Below are 18,630 nucleotides of genomic sequence, written 5' to 3'. Positions count from 1 at the left end.
GAGTGTGAAGAATCTTACACCTCACCTCTGGCTATTTAGCACCAAGCCAAGATGATGACAGGTAGAAGAGCAGCAAGAGAATGGCTATAAAATGAAGCCATTTCATATTGCTCCACAGCTAATATCCAGGCTTCAAATGAATCATATCCTTGTGAAAGAGACACTTCTCGAAGCCAAAGATAAGAATTATAGATGAGGCACTGCAAAAGAATCTGATGGATAGTGTCAACATAAATGCTTGCTTGCAAGTGTATGGAGGTGCATTGATTGGGCCTTGCTTGTCTCAACTATCCTGAGAAATATTAGCAAGACTTTGATCCTCCAATCTTTGTTAGTGCTTTCAAATAGAATATCTATAGGATATACAGCATTTCCTGTGCAAGTATTACAACCAAAACTTACAATGTTCTCCATTCACATCTTTATCAATAAATATATTTATGCAGTGCTTTTACAGGTTTTAATCCCAGATTGGCATGCTCACCAGTGATCCTTAATTATTCTGTTTCATTTTTTATTTCTAAATATGTGCACAAAACCTTCAGCCCTTGGAATTATGGACTGCAACAAACTACGAGATGACAAGAGGCTTCTATGGGGCCAAAATGTACCTAAATGTGAACTCATATGGTAGAACTTGAATAGGATGTGGAGCCACACTCCTACCCATGTCAAGGCATTTAACTGCATCATTCTTCAATTCACTTGGTAGTTGCAAACAGATCCAGTCCATCAATGCCTCCAAATCCTCTGCGAAATCAAGCAGGTACCAGTGCAACAGCTTAGGAATTGCCAGCTTGTTTGGCATGGCTACACCTAGTGCTGCTTGTAAGTAATCACTTTTGGCTGTTTCCAACTCCTTTTCGACTTGAGATGCTGTGTATACTCTCACCTTCATGGAGATCATAACAATAAGTGCCAGGATAGTATACTAGCGTAGCGTCAAAATGTTCTGAGTTCTGTAACACAATCTACTATCTAGAGTACTTACAGCAGGGGAAGACCAGCTTCCACACGAGAGTGCAAATGTAACTAAGGGTTCATAACATTCCATTCCAAATAACCCTCGCATCCTCATCTCATCACTCTTCATTCCTTTCGGGGATGCCTAACAGGTGGTGCAGGGAATGTTATTTGGTTATATAAGAATACTTGATTCTTGAGAGAAATGTAGAAAAAGAAGTCTTACATGTTTTGAGTGACAAGGTAGCCTCAAAAGGAAATGCTCAATTGCCATTGCACTGAGCAACTGGCCACCTACATTAATTGTAGCCTGAGGTACCAGAAGATAGAAGATTACAAAGACATGTAATCCCATTAACAGAAACATACTTAATTTAATTGGCTGGTTATTTTATGGTTGAGGATAATAAGAAACAGTACCTTTGGCATCATTGCAACAACCATCTGTGGACCAGCAGGTATGCCTTGCTCTAGAAATGCCTGGAGGTACAGAGTAAGTAAGAAAAACATGGATCAGATAGACTTCACCATTGCTCAAATGTTCTGCAGCAAGATATGAATACCAACTTACCTTCATCATGCATGAATTATATACGTTGATCCAGAATGCCAACTTCTGCTGATGAGTTAGCCCCAATAAGTCCACCAACGAAAGCTTTCTGACTAGAATGCTGAATCAAAATGTAACAAGTAACAATTACAGATATAGGAAGACCTTTAGTGTAGAAGGTTTAAGGATGAACCAAGGTAAGTGCAGCGAACTCACTCTAGCCTCTGGAAGAGAACCGAGGACTCGGTGCTAAGGTTTTGAGGAATGGAACATGCTTCAACTATGAAGAAATGCTTATATGGACCTATATCCCTCTTTCCAAAATCCAATATATGATAAGGATCTCGAGAGTATGTGTCTACTGAGCTCTTACAATAACCTGCAACTGAGCAACTTGCATGTGAGAAAATTCTTATGAGACACTTCAGAATTTCCTCGGATAATTTGTTTGCGTTGATGGGTTCATCGACTGACAATTCGTATGCTATTCTCTGAGTACAGCATTCTGCTATTCTGCTACCCGCCACCTTGCATTCCGGCTGGGTTGGAAGAATAGATCAAAATTAGTTCGCACGTCATAACCCAGCTCAAGAAGGCTATACCAAAAAAGTGCTTGAAACAATATTACCTGAACATCTGAATTCTTCTCTGCTGTTATGGGCACCCTTAATTTTGACACCTTTTTCGCCGTTGATTGCTTACAGTTTCTCGTCGAATGGATACCCAATTGATTCTCTTTGCCACGCCGATCTTCAGAAACAAAAATATAAGAATTCTTCTTCCTAGGTGTTGGCCTGCCGTTACCTAACCGATTATATGAAGACCCATTTGGATCTGCATTTGAAGAGCAATGCATTGAGGGCTTGGTGATCACAGAAGACTCAGAATCGGGTAAGTTGACACATGATTTCGATTGCTCTGTGTTTTTGGCATCTGGAGCCATACATAAATCTGATGCACCTTCCAAAGTTTTCCTGGAGGATGAGATGCAAATGGCCTCCTGATATAGGCCTTGCCGGAAATTCACCACCTGTTCTTCAAGCCGAACCACCTCTTCTTCCAAAACAGCTACTTCAGCCAGTAGCTCTAGTGTCTTAAGAAGGCGGGAAAGAAGACTAATTCAAAACCAATTCACTATGCAAATGATAGGTATACTTGAGAGAAGTATAGACTAGATGACAATGAGAGTTACATGAGAAGGGAGATATGGAGGAAGGCGAGGAAGAGCACCCAGTGGTCTGGTAAAAGCCCTCTCTAGAGCTCTGTGAACATTCTCCTCATGGCTGAGCTTCTTCTTAAGCTTATCAACCTGCAAATAAGATGAGAAGAAGATGAAAGAAAGGAAAAAAGAATCAAGAACTGTTCTATTATATGTAGTATTAAGAAGAGATGATACATCTTGCTGTAAAGCTATCTTCCTGTCTCTTCTAGACTGCCACCTATGGGAATTATGGCCCTTTCCTGTGTCCATTAATTTAGTTGTCCCCTGCATCTCAGGCTTCCTCTCCTCGTTCTCCTTCTCCTTCACAAACCCAAACTTATAAGAGAAACGAGCAACTACTTTTCTTTTTCTTTTCTTTTTTCTTTTAAAATCTCAAAGCAAGTTTAAGGTACCAATCCCGAATTTGTATCCAAAGTGTGTATTCTTTGAAAGAAACCATTTTTAGATTAAAGACTCACTTGGAAATCATCGTTCGAGGCACGTATGAAAATCAATTGCAACAAACGAAAAAAGAAAGGAACAACCAATCTCGAGTAATAAACAACAATCACGAAAACCCATTGATACCAATCTCGAAAGGAATCAACTTTCCAATGCTAAGAGCAATAACACCCAAAGAGCACAAAGACCCATCTCGGATTTGATCCAAAAAAACCCTACTTTATCTCGCTTCGGTCCATTTTTCATCGTCTGCAACGTCTTCCGGACTCTGGTGTTCATCTTCACTCTCTAATGGTCTCCGCCGCTTAGTATCAAAATCCAGTTCCCATAAATAAAAAGATAGAGTAGAAAGGCTGCAAACCTTAACAACCCAACGACGCCAAACCCGAAGCGCAGCAGTATATAACTACACAAGAGATAAGATGAATAGATAGAAACGAACAAGGAGAAGGTAATAATACATTAAAGAAGAGTGCCATAATTTTTAACCTCGAGTGAGATCCTCCGTTCCAATTCTACGAGCGGGAAAATTGAATGCAACAGAGAAGGGCACAGTGGTAGCTCCACGAACGAACAATACCAAATCTACAAGCCATTTAAGAGGAGAGAGAGAGAGAGAGAGAGAGAGAGAGAGAGAGAGAGAGTGAGAAAGAAAGAGAAGAATAGAGTTTTCTGTAAGCCTTCTTCTAGCTTTAATAATTTATCTTCTCCTCCTCCTCCCTCCAGCTATTTACTAGTAACGAAAAGTTACTCGCGCCGGCACAGTATAGCGATGGAGGGGAGGCGTAAGTTAGCAATGGGCCCCGACCACGCCGCTCATCATGAGCTAGCGTGCACCACGTCCACTTTCCAGCTTCAAAACCTTTTCGGATGCTAATTACTCTGACGAGATTACCCTCGTAAGTTAAACAAATATATTTCCCTATTAAAAAAGCAATTTTACTCTTTTCTCTACTATAAAAAGTAAAAGGATTCTCAAAGCCTCTAATTAACTAAGAAGATATTTAAGAGGTTTTATCTAATTGTTCCTTAATTTTATTTCTTAGTGACTTTTTTACCTTTTTAATATAATAATAATAATAATAAATTAAACTTGCTATTTATAAATTAAAAAGAAGGATAACATGTGCGTGACCGGTAGCACACGCCACCAGGCCTAACTTTCCGAGCCACGTTAACAGTTTTTGAGATCCGATTCCGTCCACGTGCCGTTTAAACACCTACTAATTTTCTCCATATTTATTTAATTTCGAGTACATTAGGAAAGCGGTATTTATTTAAATACATCTTCCTTCTGTGGGAAGTTCGAATATTTTAAAGTCCTTAGTTTATACTTCTTACATCAATTCCTTTCTATGTTTAACACGCAAAAGCAGCTATCTATCCACGGTGCTGCCGTGGGTTTTAATTAGATTTTTATGTCTTAATATATCAAATCTAAGAATCTAATCCCTACTTAAAAATCAGATTATATTAACTTGTTTCTCACCGACAACCCCAGCCTCAGAATTTTGAATTAATTATATCTTCATTTTCTTTTGCATGTGATTGGACTGATCGATATGCAGTTAATTTATAGTAAGTGTCAGCATTTAATATTAATGAACAGCAATTATACCCTTAAGAAGGCAACAAAGAAAGGTAATAGAGATGAAGACCAAATCATGAACTCCAAATGCTCACACTCCACCTAATCATATTGTCTAAAACATCATTAATATATGTTGGAAATCCCAGAGCACTTGCACTCAAGGACAAAAGAAGGCGTTTAATGTTGAGGAGGAATTAAAGAACAGTTTGTTCTTAGAATCCCCATAATTGGATGCTAATAGCTTTCTAATACTCTACAGGATGCCACTGCAATGGCTTATTAAAATGGGATTAACTTTTATTAAATAAAAATTAGCCTTTGACTTAGTAGAAGAATCTACAAGTTTTGTCCTTGAGTTGCCTTTGCTGATGCTGTTCTTCCAGATATCTCCTGCTCTCATGCATAAGATGATACCAGTTGTTATTAAGTGATACTAATCACTAAATGAAGTAAAATAAATGGGTAATTACTTTTAGATTACGTGAAAAGTTTCTCATTTTCACATAGAACCTCTGATTTACTATTTCTATTAAAAAGATGTCATTATAATTATTGCATGATCAATTTAGAGGCTCAGCTTTTTGAATCATCGTACTTTTTTTTTTATAAGAAAGAAGTTAAAAGTAAGATGTTCACGTGAAGTTTTCTAGTTATACCACTAAAGTTAGTGGAGAGATATTAAATAGTTGAAAATTTTAAAATATCGTAATAAAATGAAGGGATAATTTACCTTTTATCCTCCGAACTTTGCATCGCTAATGTGCATTGCCTCGAGTGGAATGCCGTCAACCACCAAATCACCTCCTCCACCTCTATCAACCCTAAGATCGCCGATCACGATTTCTTCGTCAGCCTCAGTTGCCTATGCTTTGACTTCATGCACAACGAGGCCAGCATCGAGCTCATGCATGACCTTGAGAATCTCAACCCACTTGTCTTTGCCGGCCTCATTCCGTGGCTGGCTGTCCTAAGTCGTGCTGTTGGGTGGAATATGCTTAGAGAGGAGAGTGACGGAGGATTTTTGTTTGGAAAGAGATCAGGAGAAATAGCAATGAAGGAATTTGAAAAATATTAAATATTTTATTTTAGTTAAGTCACTTAATTATTTTATTATTAATAGTGGAGAGGTAATTTAGTTACTTTATTAATTTCGTCAATGGTGAGATAGTTCAGAAAGTTAGTGTATACTAAAAAATGTTCGGAACTTATTACGATAATAAGTAATAATTTAGAAGATGAAAAAAAAATATATTTCAAACCGGGGTTATATCTAAAAGTTGTGATAGATTAGAAAGTCCAGGTATAATTGCGGACCCGAGTATAAGCCAAAAACACGAAATTCGAGAAGCTACATATTTCTTTGCTCTCCGCTTTTCACTTTAATAATATTGCATAGATATGGGGAGCTAGATGCAAATTAAATTGTGGTACCGATTGCATTTAACACCTCATGTGAGTTTTAGATTCAAATAATAATATTGCATAAATGGAGGATACAAATTTCTCTAATTTTCCTTGTCAGAATGCTGTAGTTTGGTCGCGGCACTGAAGTTCTTTGTAGCCTTTTGTCCTCTCCACGGTGGAATTTTTTTTTTAATCATTTAAAAGTCTAAATGTTAAATATAAGTTAGACAAATAGTCAACTTTTATCGGATACAAAGATACTAACATCTCATTAGATTTTTTTTAGCCAATATATTAAGCCGTTTAGTTCAGACTTTAAGTTGCGTGCGTCGTCGAACTATTGTTTTGAACTAAATGCCGTTGAAACATTATTTCAAGTCATCGCGCTGTCGAACAGCTTCTTCAAGTCAACGACACTGTTGAGTCATCAATCGAGCAAACTCATTGAGCCAAGCAACCACTAACTACCAAACAATTTTCTCTGTAATAATTATTTAGAGTTAGAGTTGATCATATGACCTTCTCGGTTATGATAAAATTATGCCGTGATAGAATATAATAATTAGGAAACTAATCATAGTTTTACGTCCTTGTTAGTTTTTTTTTTAAAAAAATTCTGAGTTTATACTGCATGATTCTGCCAATGATAGACCCGGAAACCCTTTCCATCATATGCCAGCCCATGAAGTGCTAATTCAACTTAAGCTAGTTGAATCAGAAACCATACTTCTTTTATTTTTTTTCAACAAGACTGCCCATGATAGTATCCTATTCTTGTATAGATTTTTACAATTTATGTTAGAAAAAATGTCATATAATTGTCACGTGCAATTTTAATTGCTCAGCTCTCGGACCATTTTTACTCCTATGTTATAGGAAAAAAGAGAAAGAAATTACTTCAATTAAAAGTGTTAGAAAATGGTGATAGTCTAAAAAGTCTTACGTGTAATTAACCAGAACGAAAATAAAAATAAAAATTGCGGATCCGGGTATAAGCCAGGAGAAACTCCGATATCGAATATAGGGGGTGGTTAAAATGGATATTGGATAGCACCAGATCCGTTTGAAGGTGTGAGCTCTATCCTTCCTGCCTCGACAAATAGAGCGAACGATTCGAGAAGCTCCACATCTCTTTGCTCTCCGCTTCTCCTTCCTTTCCCCGCCCGTTACCAACTCTTATCGTCTCCTTTCACTAGAGTTTCAGGCATTCTCCGGCGACGACGATGAGCCACGTGGCGTCGTGGAGTATCCCTGCTATGGTCGGAGCACCCTCGATGGCCGGACCTACGGTGATTTGCCCCAGTGGCAGCAGAGGTATCTCCTTCTCTCAGTCGCAATGCAGCTGGAGAGCTACGAGTTTGAAAGGACCCTTTGGAGGTACTCTTTGGAGCCAAATGCTTCTGTTTGTGATGTTCTGTTTTATCTACCGCTTAATTGGAGTCATTAGGATGAATGTAAAAAGAAACTAGGATTTGTAAAGAGTTGGTCTTAATATGAATGTGCTTTGCATTTGCTTTGGGGCTTTTTGTTTGTCAAGAAGATGCATAATAAGATAGGTAAATTACTGTTTGCGCCATTCTTTGTTATCTTCTATTAAAAATGGTAGAGGGTGGTCCTTTTACTCCTCAATCTGTAATGGAGATTTAAATTCTTGAAGAGGAGAAAAAAGAAAGGAAATGGAAGCACAAGGCAGAGTCCTTGACCATCTTGAATAGAAGAAGAATACAGATTGGAGAGACGGGGTCTAAGACAATACCCATGCATTATTTTTATACTGCAATGATTTTGCTCCAAAAGGACAGAGGGCATGAAGATCCACAAGTTTGAATAGCCTCTAATTCTGATTCATGAGTTAGATACTGTACGTATAGCCAATATAGTCATGTAGGTTATTGATCTGATAACCTCTTGCCAAATCGATGTTAAAGGCAAGGAGTGTTTTCCTCAAGAGACAGAAATCATGCACCAAATAATATCACAAATGAGAGGTTAACAGCGCAGTAACTGTCCTAGATATTGTGCAGACAAGAACTGAATTCTCTTGTACTGACCTCTTAATTTTAGATTTGTCCTTTTGGTACATCAATTTTGTAGTATTTGCTATGAACTTTTTCACAATCAGACTTTGTTTTTGTCTATTTTGTATGCACACTAACGTAATGAAGTTTCTATGATTTATATGTGCACAAAAATAATCATGATCTTTCGTTGATAAATTGTTAACACTGCTGATGACCCTTATCCGGAATACCTTCAGCAGCAGGGAATCATTGGGGACATTTAATTTTTAAATCTTTATGGAGGTATGCCGGCAATATATCAAACTTTTCAAGACCTTCATCGAAGCTGTTCTCCAGTGTTTCTTTAAGCAGACTTGGGGATAATAGATTTGCCCGATCTGCATCAAGTGGTGAGGCATCAATTTCATCATATACATGGCCAGATAATCAGGTCAATCATTTCTTGATCCTGGACATCGTAAATACTTTTTGATCTATTTTTTATTATAAATCTTACGGAGCAAGCATATATTTGATAAAAGTTTATTTCTACCACTTGTTACTGTACATGTGATGTAGATTAGATCCTACGTTTTGTTTTCATGTACTTCTTTTACTCTGCTTTAAATGGGAGTAAGAGGATAGCTGAACCTGTTTACGGAGCAAGCATATATTTAGTCTTTTAATTGATGTTACATGTTTGACAAGGAAGGCTATTTAATCAATTAGAAGTCCTACATCATCATAGCTAGCTGATAGTTAATCAATGTAAATTTTGACTGATTTTATTGTTACTTGTATATATTCTTGGCATTGTGCACATCAATATAGAGAAAATTCAAAATTTCCATTTTGAAAACTTATCTAAAATAATATTCTCTCACGGGTATTCCTTTCTCATGTTCTTCCATTATTTCCAGTTCTTCATCTTCATCTCTTACTTTCGTCTCTCTCTTTCTCTCTCTCATGGACAGTTGCTCAACAATCTCACATGAATAAGTTAGATAGGCCGACTTAAGCTCTTTTCAAATGATCAGAATACTGCACTTCCTTTTTTGTTCCTTGCGCATTCTCTGCACCAAAATAGGGCATGGAAGTTTTTTTTCCTGGGCACCACTATCTATTAGAGCTGTCTCATGCAACAAGTTCTTTTATTGCTGTTGATCTTGCTTTCCACATCATTATAAACTGTTTAAATTTGGAATAATTACTTTATAATCTGGTTCCTCTAAATTAACAGACTTCTGCTTTTCATCTAGTATTATATTGCTGGAATTATTTTGATGAGCACTAAGAAACAGTTATTGAGGATACAAAAGTTGTGCATGTCTTTATCCCTAATTTGATCGAGTGATTGAGGAGTAATTTTCTCGTATCATGAAAAATTTATGCTTATTTTCCAGAGACCACGAGTGTGCATTTTAGGTGGTGGATTTGGAGGCCTGTACACTGCACTGAGATTGGAATCTCTTGTTTGGCCAGATGATAAAAAGCCTCAGGTAGAATGGTTTCTTTTTATGCTTGAGAATATAAATATATTTCTTTGATCACTTGAACTATCAATAATGAATCATTGATTTTATCAACGATTTTGGCATTGACATTTCAAATTCCTCTATCTCTTGTAATGTGTCTTGAGATCTCTTGGTTCTATTATGAAAAACAAAATATATGTCTCCAGATGGAAACCTAATAGCTTGACTCGTTGAAGGAACAACTACTCCTAATTGGAAGAGGATTACCATTAGTTAAGTGGGTTGATTTGACAGATCGAGAAAGAGTATTAAATAATGAAAGAGCCTCCAATTAGGCTTTATTTATTTATTTTTTGTCACTCTTCTTGTATCTACTCTGCTGAGACTGAGTTCTCCAACAGTATATAAGTCATTATGTCCCTCACTTCTTGTAACTGTATCTTGTATGTAATTGTACATAAAATTTTACTGTAAAGGAGTATACTCCTGACCTGTTGATGACCAAACAAAACATAAATCTTTAGGACTTCAAAAGACTGCTGTACATCAGTGCACTCTGCTGAAGTGCTTGCATGGGTTATGCATTCCTCAGATTCTCACCACCTTTATTTTGTCTGTTTCCTGATTCTGCTTTTTTCTTGTGTAAAACTACATGGAGTTCTGTAAACTTTGCAGTCTTTGCTGCCATTAAAGAAAAATCCAAGTTATCTGTCATTGTTGTTTATGGAATCATTGGTTGCCTTTTTTATCTTGAAAAAATAAGGTTTCTTTCAGGTGGTGCTTGTAGATCAGTCTGATCGATTTGTTTTTAAGCCAATGCTATATGAACTACTCTCAGGAGGTAAGAAAGTTTCAAATTTAACTGCACAATTTTTATATTGGTCTGTGCTTTATTGCCCTTACTCATTATTTCTTGCGGATTACACTTGTTGGCAGAAGTAGATGCTTGGGAAATAGCTCCATCATTTACAGAGTTGTTGAAGAACACTGGTGTCCAATTTATCAAGGATAGAGTAAAAGTTCTATGCCCTTCTGACCACTTAAATCGTATAGGAATTAAAGAGCCTGGAAAGTCATGCTTAGGAGGAATAGTTCATCTTGAAAGTGGCATTATGATCGAATATGATTGGTAAGAAGTTGTCTTTGCCACGAACTTTAAATCTCTTTGTTGCCAATATTTGGTGAGAAGTCTTATTACTTTGCCAGTCTATACAGTGGGTGTGTAATGCTATCTCTTAGAATATGATGTATTAGTATAATTTGCTTACCTATCTTATAGGCTCTCTACTGTCTCTAGTTTGGTTTACTGCTGTTTATAGTGCTCCTGATGGTCTTATTTTCATCTGTTCAACTGATGGCGCAACTTGGAAATTGAGCTAGCTTTGAGTCTAAGTTAACACATATGCATATAGATAGGGCTCTCTTTTAAGAAACTGAAAATACAGCAGATGTATGAGACAAATTTGACTAAAATAGGTTTTTGTCTTCTACTTCTTTTAGCAATTTCTGGGAATAAGATCCATCTTTGTATGCCTCATTGATTTTAAAAACACGGATACTTGGACAAGAGGATAGCTTGGTTCTCTGAAGTCCAAGTTCTATCTCAATTTCTTGCTTATGTTGCATTCTTTTTGTCTGGGCAGCCAGGCTGGTTCTAGCTTTAGGGGCTGAAGCTAAATTCGACGTCGTTCCTGGATCTGCTGAATATACACTTCCTTTCTCAACCTTGGAAGATGCTCTAGTAAGTTTGAATGCTAGTTTATATTTTATATGGCATTCTTCTGTAAATTTTGTTGAACACATATATATTTTTTATATTCTGTTGTGCCTGGAATGTGTGAAATCTCTGTTATTATGTCTCAATTGTAATACATCTCATCTAACTATTGCTGAGGTAAGAAACCATTGCTTTGGCAATTCTACAGCTTATCTGAACTGATTTAAGAATGATCAAATTTTGCCATTTTAGTCTTTCTGGCTTATATGAGGGCCTGAAGCCAGCAATTGGAACAGTGATTTTTCCAGAACCAATCTTTGAGAAGTACTAATAATTGGAAAATGAGGCATTGGAAGGCAATGTAAAGTTTCCATAGAAGATACTCTTTTCTTGCTATAATGCCTTTTATGTCCTAATTTATTAAGTTTGATAAAATACGTATCCTGGAAATTGACATTATACGGCAATCTGACATGTCAAGTAAACAACTAACTCTCAAGCGTATCTTTCGATCTTGTAGCTTGTAAGAATCCAGTCTAATCACAAGCAGTAGAGACATTGTATGCCTGCTATGAATTTTTGCTGTGTGATCTCGTAAAGCTAGTGCTTAATTACTTTTCTCTTTTCCTTCATTACTGTAAATTTTCCATCAGAGTAGATATAATGAGACTTAGATTGATGACCTACAAGATATCGTTAAATTCAAGCTATGGGAGCTTTCAAGATGGTTCCTCAACAAAATGAGAGTCTAAGAATAATTTATTCTGGATAAAAGGATATTTACCAAATTTCTTAACATATCATGGACACCAGAAATAAGAAGGCCATCAATTAATATTGCATGAACTGTACCCATTTATAGAACAAGATTATGAGGTATGCTCATACACAACAAATCGAGGTCCATAATGTATTAGTTGTTATAAACTTATTATATTAACACAATATTAGTTCGAAGAATGTCATAACTCATAACGAGTTTTGTGCTAATAGTTGTTAATCAGTGCTTAAAGGCAAAAATATTTCATGGTAATCCTACACTTGTTCATTGTTCTTGAAGCTTTTTAAGTTATTCTGGTTTTGTTTGGAGTTGATTTTAATTATTAAGGTCACAAGTGTACCTTTTTAAATTACTTCTCTTGCGGTTCTGCAGAAAGTTGACAGAGAGTTAAGAATGTTGGAAAGGCAGAGATTTGGTGAGAATTCATCTCCTATAAATGTGGCTATTGTAGGGTGCGGTTATTCTGGGGTTGAATTAGCTGCTACTATCTCTGAAAGATTACAGAATAATGGGATAATTCAAGCGATCAATGTTGCAACTGCCATCTGTCCTAATGCTCCTGCTGGAAATAGAGAAGCTGCGCTAAAGGTAAGAAACTTCATTATAGAGGATCGCATTCGTTCTCTTCTTTTATTCAGATGTACATGCGCTAATGTTTTTGAGCTTAATGTAACTTTTTAGCTGTTTATGGAGTAGAAAATGAAAATCAAACAATTCATTAGCTACAGGTTCTGAATCTAAAGAACAGTCATTCACTGCACTCCTGCATTGAAGAATTCAACTTAATAGCTTGTCATTCGTTGTTGCAAATATTAACATGTGTTAAATTCTAAGTGATGTTGCCAGTAAGGGATAATGGAATATATGGACACTAACAGCGATGGTTAATGCTTGCGCCATGTATCCTGGTGTCTTGGATTTGAGTCACAGAATACAACCTCTCTTTTATTAGGGTTAACAGTCTCCTCCTCAAATTTGTATAGTGCAACCAAATTTTGTTCACCTTGGTTTCCACATATCATTTCTTCCTATTTCTATCTATTTCATCTTAAACATACTGATTCTTTTATTTAGAATTCCTTTATTATATCCGAAGTGTTCATCTATTTGTGACCTACTATATGGGCTGTCAGGCATCAAGTTCATTATCTTGTGTCGTAAGGTGTTAGTTATTTAGCTCAACACTGCCACTTCAATGTCTTACTTAACCACCCCAACACCTCCCCTCCGTTGATGCTTTATTTTCATAGATCCTGACTCCCTATGTGATTGCATCTTGAAAGGGTAGGGTTACTTCGTAGAGCTGAGATGTTGTATGTGTCATCAGGTTCTTCAATCTCGGAATATTCAACTTTTCTTGGGATATTTTGTAAGCTGCATTAAAGAGGTTTCTCCTTCTAATGATTCAACTGTGATGATGAAAGATGGAGAAGATATTGGTTCCGATACAGGGACTTGCCAAAAGAAATACAATTTGGAACTTCAGCCCGCCCAGAGAGGACTCCAGAGTCAGGTTCTGGAGGCAGATTTAATATTATGGACAGTAGGCTCTAAATCTCTGATTCCTCATTTACAGCCTTCTGATCAGCCCTATGTGCTTCCCCTAAATGGTAGAGGGCAAGCAGAGACTGATGAAACTCTTCGTGTAAAAGGACATCCCCGAATATTTGCCATTGGTGACTCAGCAGCTTTAAGGGATCCCTCTGGCAAACTTCTCCCTGCCACTGCACAAGTAAGGCTGGTCTTGCTATAGTATTCTAAATATAATCATTTACTCTATGATGGAAAGACTTTGGTTGCCTCTTAGGTTGCTTTTCAACAAGCAGACTTTACTGGTTGGAATCTTTGGGCAGCAATCAATGACCGTCCTCTATTACCATTCAGGTTTGTAAACTAGAGTTCTTCTTCCTTTACAAATAGCAGAATGTTTAGCAATACTCGCAAAATGCTCAAGTGGGTTATCCTGGATATGTTCAACCTGGCTTAGATGCATACTTTACATTTCAAAAGTACAAATTGCACATTTGAGGGGTAAACACACAAAATAAGCATTTTGAGCAGCTTACCCACAAGAATGTCCCCAATTTTTGTGTATTGGTCATTGCTTTTCATAGTTATGGATCCTAAAAACGAAAAACGAGAAGGAAAAAAAAAAGATGTAGAAGTGGCTAGCCTAATTTGTTTACGATTTCAGGTTCCAAAATCTCGGTGAGATGATGACTCTTGGGAAGAATGATGGTGCAATATCACCGAGCTTTATCGAGGGGTTGACCTTGGAGGGACCGATTGGACATGCTGGTCTGTACTTCATACTGTACTGTTAGTGTTTTTTTATGTTATTTACAAGTTAAGCAATCTGCATTCTGTGTTGCAGCAAGGAAGATGGTATACCTGCTGAGATTGCCTACTGATGAGCATCGAGTAAAGGTCGGGATTAGTTGGCTCACAAAGACTGCTATAGATTCTGCTGCTTCGTTGCAGAGCACCATAGCAAACATTCTTACAAGCTCTTAAACTTGTCACAGTGCAAAAATTTTAGATCCTATGTTCCTCTGAGTGGGAACTGAATTGTAATGTAGCAAGTATTCTATGTTTAATTTGTTAAAAAGTGTAATATTATGTACTTAATGTTCACATAAATATCTATATCAAGTCCAGTAGTTAGCATCTCTTTTGTAGGGAAAAAACAAACGTTTATAAGCATTAACAAGGAAAGCGAGGTGTCGATATGCTTGCTTGTTCCTTATCGAAATCAGATTATTGACTAACTGTTATTGCTTTTCTGTTAACAGATATCATTGTAGCAGCCACCCTTCCTGTGAATGCTCTAAATATTTTAACAAGTCCCTCAAATACATTAATGTTACTGCAATATATTCTGCCTCTCTCTCTTTCTTTACTCTTTTATGAACCATACAGGTTTGAGAAGAGAATTATTTATCAACTCAACTCTTTAAAAGTGGCCATGGTGTACTTTCCACCGAGAGATACGCACGCAAAAAGGGCTTCTTGAGGGGTAGCATTTGGGGGGTTGTATATGCAAATATGGAACTTCAAAGGGATGAGCACTTTCACTACTTCAGAAAGCTGAGAAGGAATGGCGTCATTTGGCAGTGGAAGTGGATTCAATGAAGATGAATCCATTTCTGTCAGAATTCACCTCAAGCGGAACAACAGATGTAACTCTGTGTGTACCTCTCTATATAGATGAACTCATCTCCCTTCTATTCCATTGCATAAGTGTAGAGGTATGATGACTACATGCTGTCTCTTTGCATCGCTTAGAATCAACGAACCCAACCAGGCTGAGCAGCTGAAGAGGTTGATCAGTCAAAATAGCCATTTTCCATAGATTATGGTTCTTGGCTGCCATAAATGCCAAGAAATCTACTTCTCCAGTCGTCGATGAAAGCCTCTTCTATTGTAGCTGAATGGAGGTAAGTTGATCAAATATCAGTGCTAACACTTATGAATGACCTTGATTGAAAATTATATTAGATTTCTATGAACATTTTACTCAATCAGCTACACCAATCCTTTGTTATTGTTGAATCACGTTTGCATTTCCAGGGCCAGGATGGTCAGCAGTGGGGGGGTGGAGGAGCACTGCAGAAAGTAGGAGCCCAATCCTATGGTTACCATGATTTTAAGAGTAAATAACTTGCAAATGGCCCAATTAAAAACAGAGATATAACCTCTAACAAATTTTTTTTTCACTGCGTAGCTCGTAGATCAAGAATGAAACGTCACAAGTTCACAACAGAGGAGAGCTTAATCCCAAAAATTAAAGTTTAAAAAAATGATCTCTGACCACATGCATTCATGCAAAACCAACCCTATCCCTGTTCAAGAACATCACCACGGCCTCCATCTCCTTAGCAGCCTTCTCACTTCCTAAGTTAGACAAGAAGTAGACGTGCACTTCACCCGCCGTCTCGTACAACTCCACCTCTCCCTTCCACCCGCTCCTCCTCAGCCCGTCCGCATACGCCACCCCCCTCTCCCTAAAGAAGTCCCTCCCCGCCACGGTCACCATCACGCGCTCGCATGCGACCTTCCTCCACAGCTCCACCGCCGCCGTTGGGTCCACCGACGGGTGCTCGATCCCCATCGATCCCCCGCACACGAATCTCCACGACCGCTCCAGCTCTTCTCGGATCCACCGCTCCTTCGGCTCGGACCCGACCGGATCCTTCCCCCAGAAGTACGGGTTTAGTAGAGCCAGCCCTTTGATTCGGGTCTCGCGTTCGAGCCCGTCTCTCCCGGCCCGAACCGCGAGGTTGTGGGCTATGTTCCCGCCGGCGCTGTCGCCGGCCAGGAAGATGTGCCCGGTGTCGCCGTGCCCGGCGAGCCACGGGTCGGGTCCCGATCGGCAGTTGGAGCTGACCCATTTGAGCGCGACCCAGGAGTCGTCGTACGCGACGGGGAGCGGGTGCTCGGGGGCGAGGCGGTAATTTACCGAGACGGCGACGATCTTGGCCTTGGAGACGAGGAGGTTGAGGTAGGCGTGGTAGGAAGGGGAGAAGGCCGACTCGATCACGAAGGCGCCGCCATGGAAGTAGAGGAGGACCGGAAGCTTAGCCCCCTTCTTCTCGGTCTCCGTCATTACCTCTTTCGGAAGGTAGAGCCGAGCGGAGAGGCCGGTCTCGGGGTCGATGACGACGTCCTTGGAGACGACGCCGGTGTAGGGATCGTCGCCGGGGGGCACGACGGTGGTCCCGTAGAAGCGCTCGACGCGGCCGCTCTTGTAGAGGCGGAGGAAGGGGATGAACTCGTACTCGATCTGGTTGTCGAGCTCCTTGTTGAATGGAGGCGGGGAGTGATGGGGTGGTGCTGGGGACTTCGATCGAACAGGTGGTGGCCGTTGGACTAACGGCAGAGCCGGAGAAGCTGGCATGGATCGTTTTAGAAAGACGTACAGAAGAGAGAAGAAGAGAACAACGGGGAGGGACCTTTTTGCCAAAAGGACCACTGCTCGAGAGGGCTTCTCCATGATTCCGAGTTTTTCTTCGATGAAATTGTCAAGATGAAAGGAGATTTCTAACAAGAAGAGACATGCTCGCCTCTACGGTCGATGGGGTGGCGGCGAACGGGGAAGGCGAAGGAAGGAGCGTGGGATTTTGCTTTACCACTAGCTAACAAATATAAAACAATTTAATTCCCCTCCATGGAGTAGATCATCTGCATAACACAATGTTGGCATTTGATACAATTGCGTACTTGGCAGCCATTCATTGATTGGAGCCAGGGTTGCAGGACCATCTGGTCACTCTTTTTCCCTTGCTTGGGCACGCGTCAAACTCTCTGGAATGCTCATCATCCAATGTGCGGAGACAGGGGGGAATGTGCAAACACATTGGATATTATTTTGCCTTTTCATTTCAAAAATTATTATTATTTTGCTTTTATACCTACGGGTCCTATGACTAAGAAAGTGACGTGTTTTGACTCTAAAATGAAGATATTACTTAGATTCGATTAACGACTCAGTAATACACTTAGTTTGAAGAGTAGTTTAGTAGTGCGATAACTTATAGCAGGTCTCTGGTGCTGCGATGATTTGAAATAGGTTTTAGTTAGGGGTGGCAAAACTTGACCCGACACGATAACCCGACTGTTAATCGGGTTTGGGTTTAGATTAATCGGGTTCGGGTCATAAACGGGTCAACCCGCCTAACCCGATTATTAATTGGGTCGTGTTCGGGTTTATCTCTCTGACCCGCTTGACCCGTTTAACCCGTTTAAGTAAACGGGTCGGGCGGGTCGGGTGACTCGTTTAACCCGTTTAATTTTAATATTGTATGAATTATTAGGATTGTATTTGTGTAATACACCATTTATATATAATAAATCAGTAAATATTAAATTTTATATATAATTGTATTAAACGGGTTAGACGGGTCGTGTTAACGTGTCGAGTTAACACGACCTGTTTAAGTATACAGGTTAGACGGGTCGTGTTAGCGTGTCGTGTTAACTTGACCCGTTTATTAAACGGGTTAGGCGGGTCGTGTCGTGTTACCCGTTTATCAATCTGGTCGTGTTTGTGTTTACTAAATGCAACCCGTTTATTAATCGGGTCGTGTTCGTGTCAAGGTAATGTTGACCCGACCCGAATCTGACCCGACCCGAACCCGCTTAACTCGACCCGATTGCCACCCCTGGTTTTAGTAGCATTTGGTTCGAAGTAATTGTAGTGCGTTTAGTTTGGAAGAGTAGTTTAGTAGTACGATAACTTATAGCAGGTCTCTAAGTGCTTCTATATCTAGAGAGGGATAACTCTTTGTCCGATGCATATCTAACTTTTGGGTTCATAAATAATAATAAAAATATATTATTTTGTTTTTAATTCCTACCGCATTTATGTAAAACGTTGGTAGTTTGGCACACGCGTGGACTAGCTAACTATTATATTTGGGTAGTTAAATGTCAAAGGTTACATCTAATTAGGTGGGTATTAGTTTAGTTGTATAAGATTAGAGCAGC

The 18,630-nt window shown here is 38.9% G+C and overlaps 3 protein-coding genes across 6 annotated transcripts; 1 reads left to right on the top strand and 2 right to left on the bottom strand.

The window, feature by feature from the left end:
* Positions 1 to 243: 243 nt before the first annotated feature.
* LOC140760247 (uncharacterized) lies at positions 244 to 3,849 on the bottom strand. 3 transcript variants are annotated; one of them, XM_073097120.1, is made up of 12 exons: positions 3,666 to 3,849; positions 3,538 to 3,582; positions 3,396 to 3,464; positions 2,910 to 3,035; positions 2,706 to 2,822; positions 2,142 to 2,606; positions 1,730 to 2,052; positions 1,535 to 1,634; positions 1,384 to 1,443; positions 1,190 to 1,273; positions 992 to 1,108; positions 244 to 892 (listed from the first exon to the last, which is right to left on the bottom strand). In XM_073097120.1, exons 3-12 carry the CDS (start codon positions 3,453 to 3,455, stop codon positions 593 to 595), a joined length of 1,752 nt encoding a protein of 583 aa, XP_072953221.1. In that variant the 5' UTR covers positions 3,456 to 3,464; positions 3,538 to 3,582; positions 3,666 to 3,849; the 3' UTR covers positions 244 to 592. The 3 variants fall into 3 exon arrangements, with proteins under 3 accessions (XP_072953221.1, XP_072953222.1, XP_072953223.1); XM_073097121.1 differs by lacking the exon at positions 3,396 to 3,464 and having other exon boundaries at positions 246 to 892; XM_073097122.1 differs by lacking the exon at positions 3,396 to 3,464 and having other exon boundaries at positions 246 to 892; positions 2,910 to 3,029.
* A 3,403-nt stretch (positions 3,850 to 7,252) lies between these two features.
* On the top strand, positions 7,253 to 14,811 carry LOC140760060 (alternative NAD(P)H-ubiquinone oxidoreductase C1, chloroplastic/mitochondrial). Of its 2 annotated transcripts, none has more exons than XM_073096854.1 (11): positions 7,253 to 7,548; positions 8,432 to 8,622; positions 9,575 to 9,670; positions 10,421 to 10,487; positions 10,583 to 10,775; positions 11,294 to 11,387; positions 12,517 to 12,732; positions 13,472 to 13,876; positions 13,952 to 14,028; positions 14,339 to 14,442; positions 14,519 to 14,811. In XM_073096854.1, the coding sequence occupies exons 1-11, from the start codon at positions 7,395 to 7,397 to the stop codon at positions 14,656 to 14,658; spliced, it is 1,737 nt and encodes a 578-aa protein (XP_072952955.1). In that variant the 5' UTR covers positions 7,253 to 7,394; the 3' UTR covers positions 14,659 to 14,811. The 2 variants fall into 2 exon arrangements, with proteins under 2 accessions (XP_072952955.1, XP_072952954.1); XM_073096853.1 differs by having other exon boundaries at positions 8,429 to 8,622.
* A 977-nt stretch (positions 14,812 to 15,788) lies between these two features.
* Positions 15,789 to 17,348, bottom strand: LOC140760061 (probable carboxylesterase 2). Its single transcript, XM_073096855.1, has one exon. The coding sequence runs from the start codon at positions 17,135 to 17,137 to the stop codon at positions 15,965 to 15,967; it is 1,173 nt and encodes a 390-aa protein (XP_072952956.1). The 5' UTR covers positions 17,138 to 17,348; the 3' UTR covers positions 15,789 to 15,964.
* Between the last annotated feature and the right edge of the window lie 1,282 nt (positions 17,349 to 18,630).

Source organism: Typha angustifolia, chromosome 5 (genome assembly GCF_048772165.1).
Source record: "Typha angustifolia cultivar Huaian chromosome 5, ASM4877216v1, whole genome shotgun sequence".
NCBI classification, from domain to species: domain Eukaryota; kingdom Viridiplantae; phylum Streptophyta; class Magnoliopsida; order Poales; family Typhaceae; genus Typha; species Typha angustifolia.
This window is presented reverse-complemented; position numbering and strand designations above follow the sequence as displayed.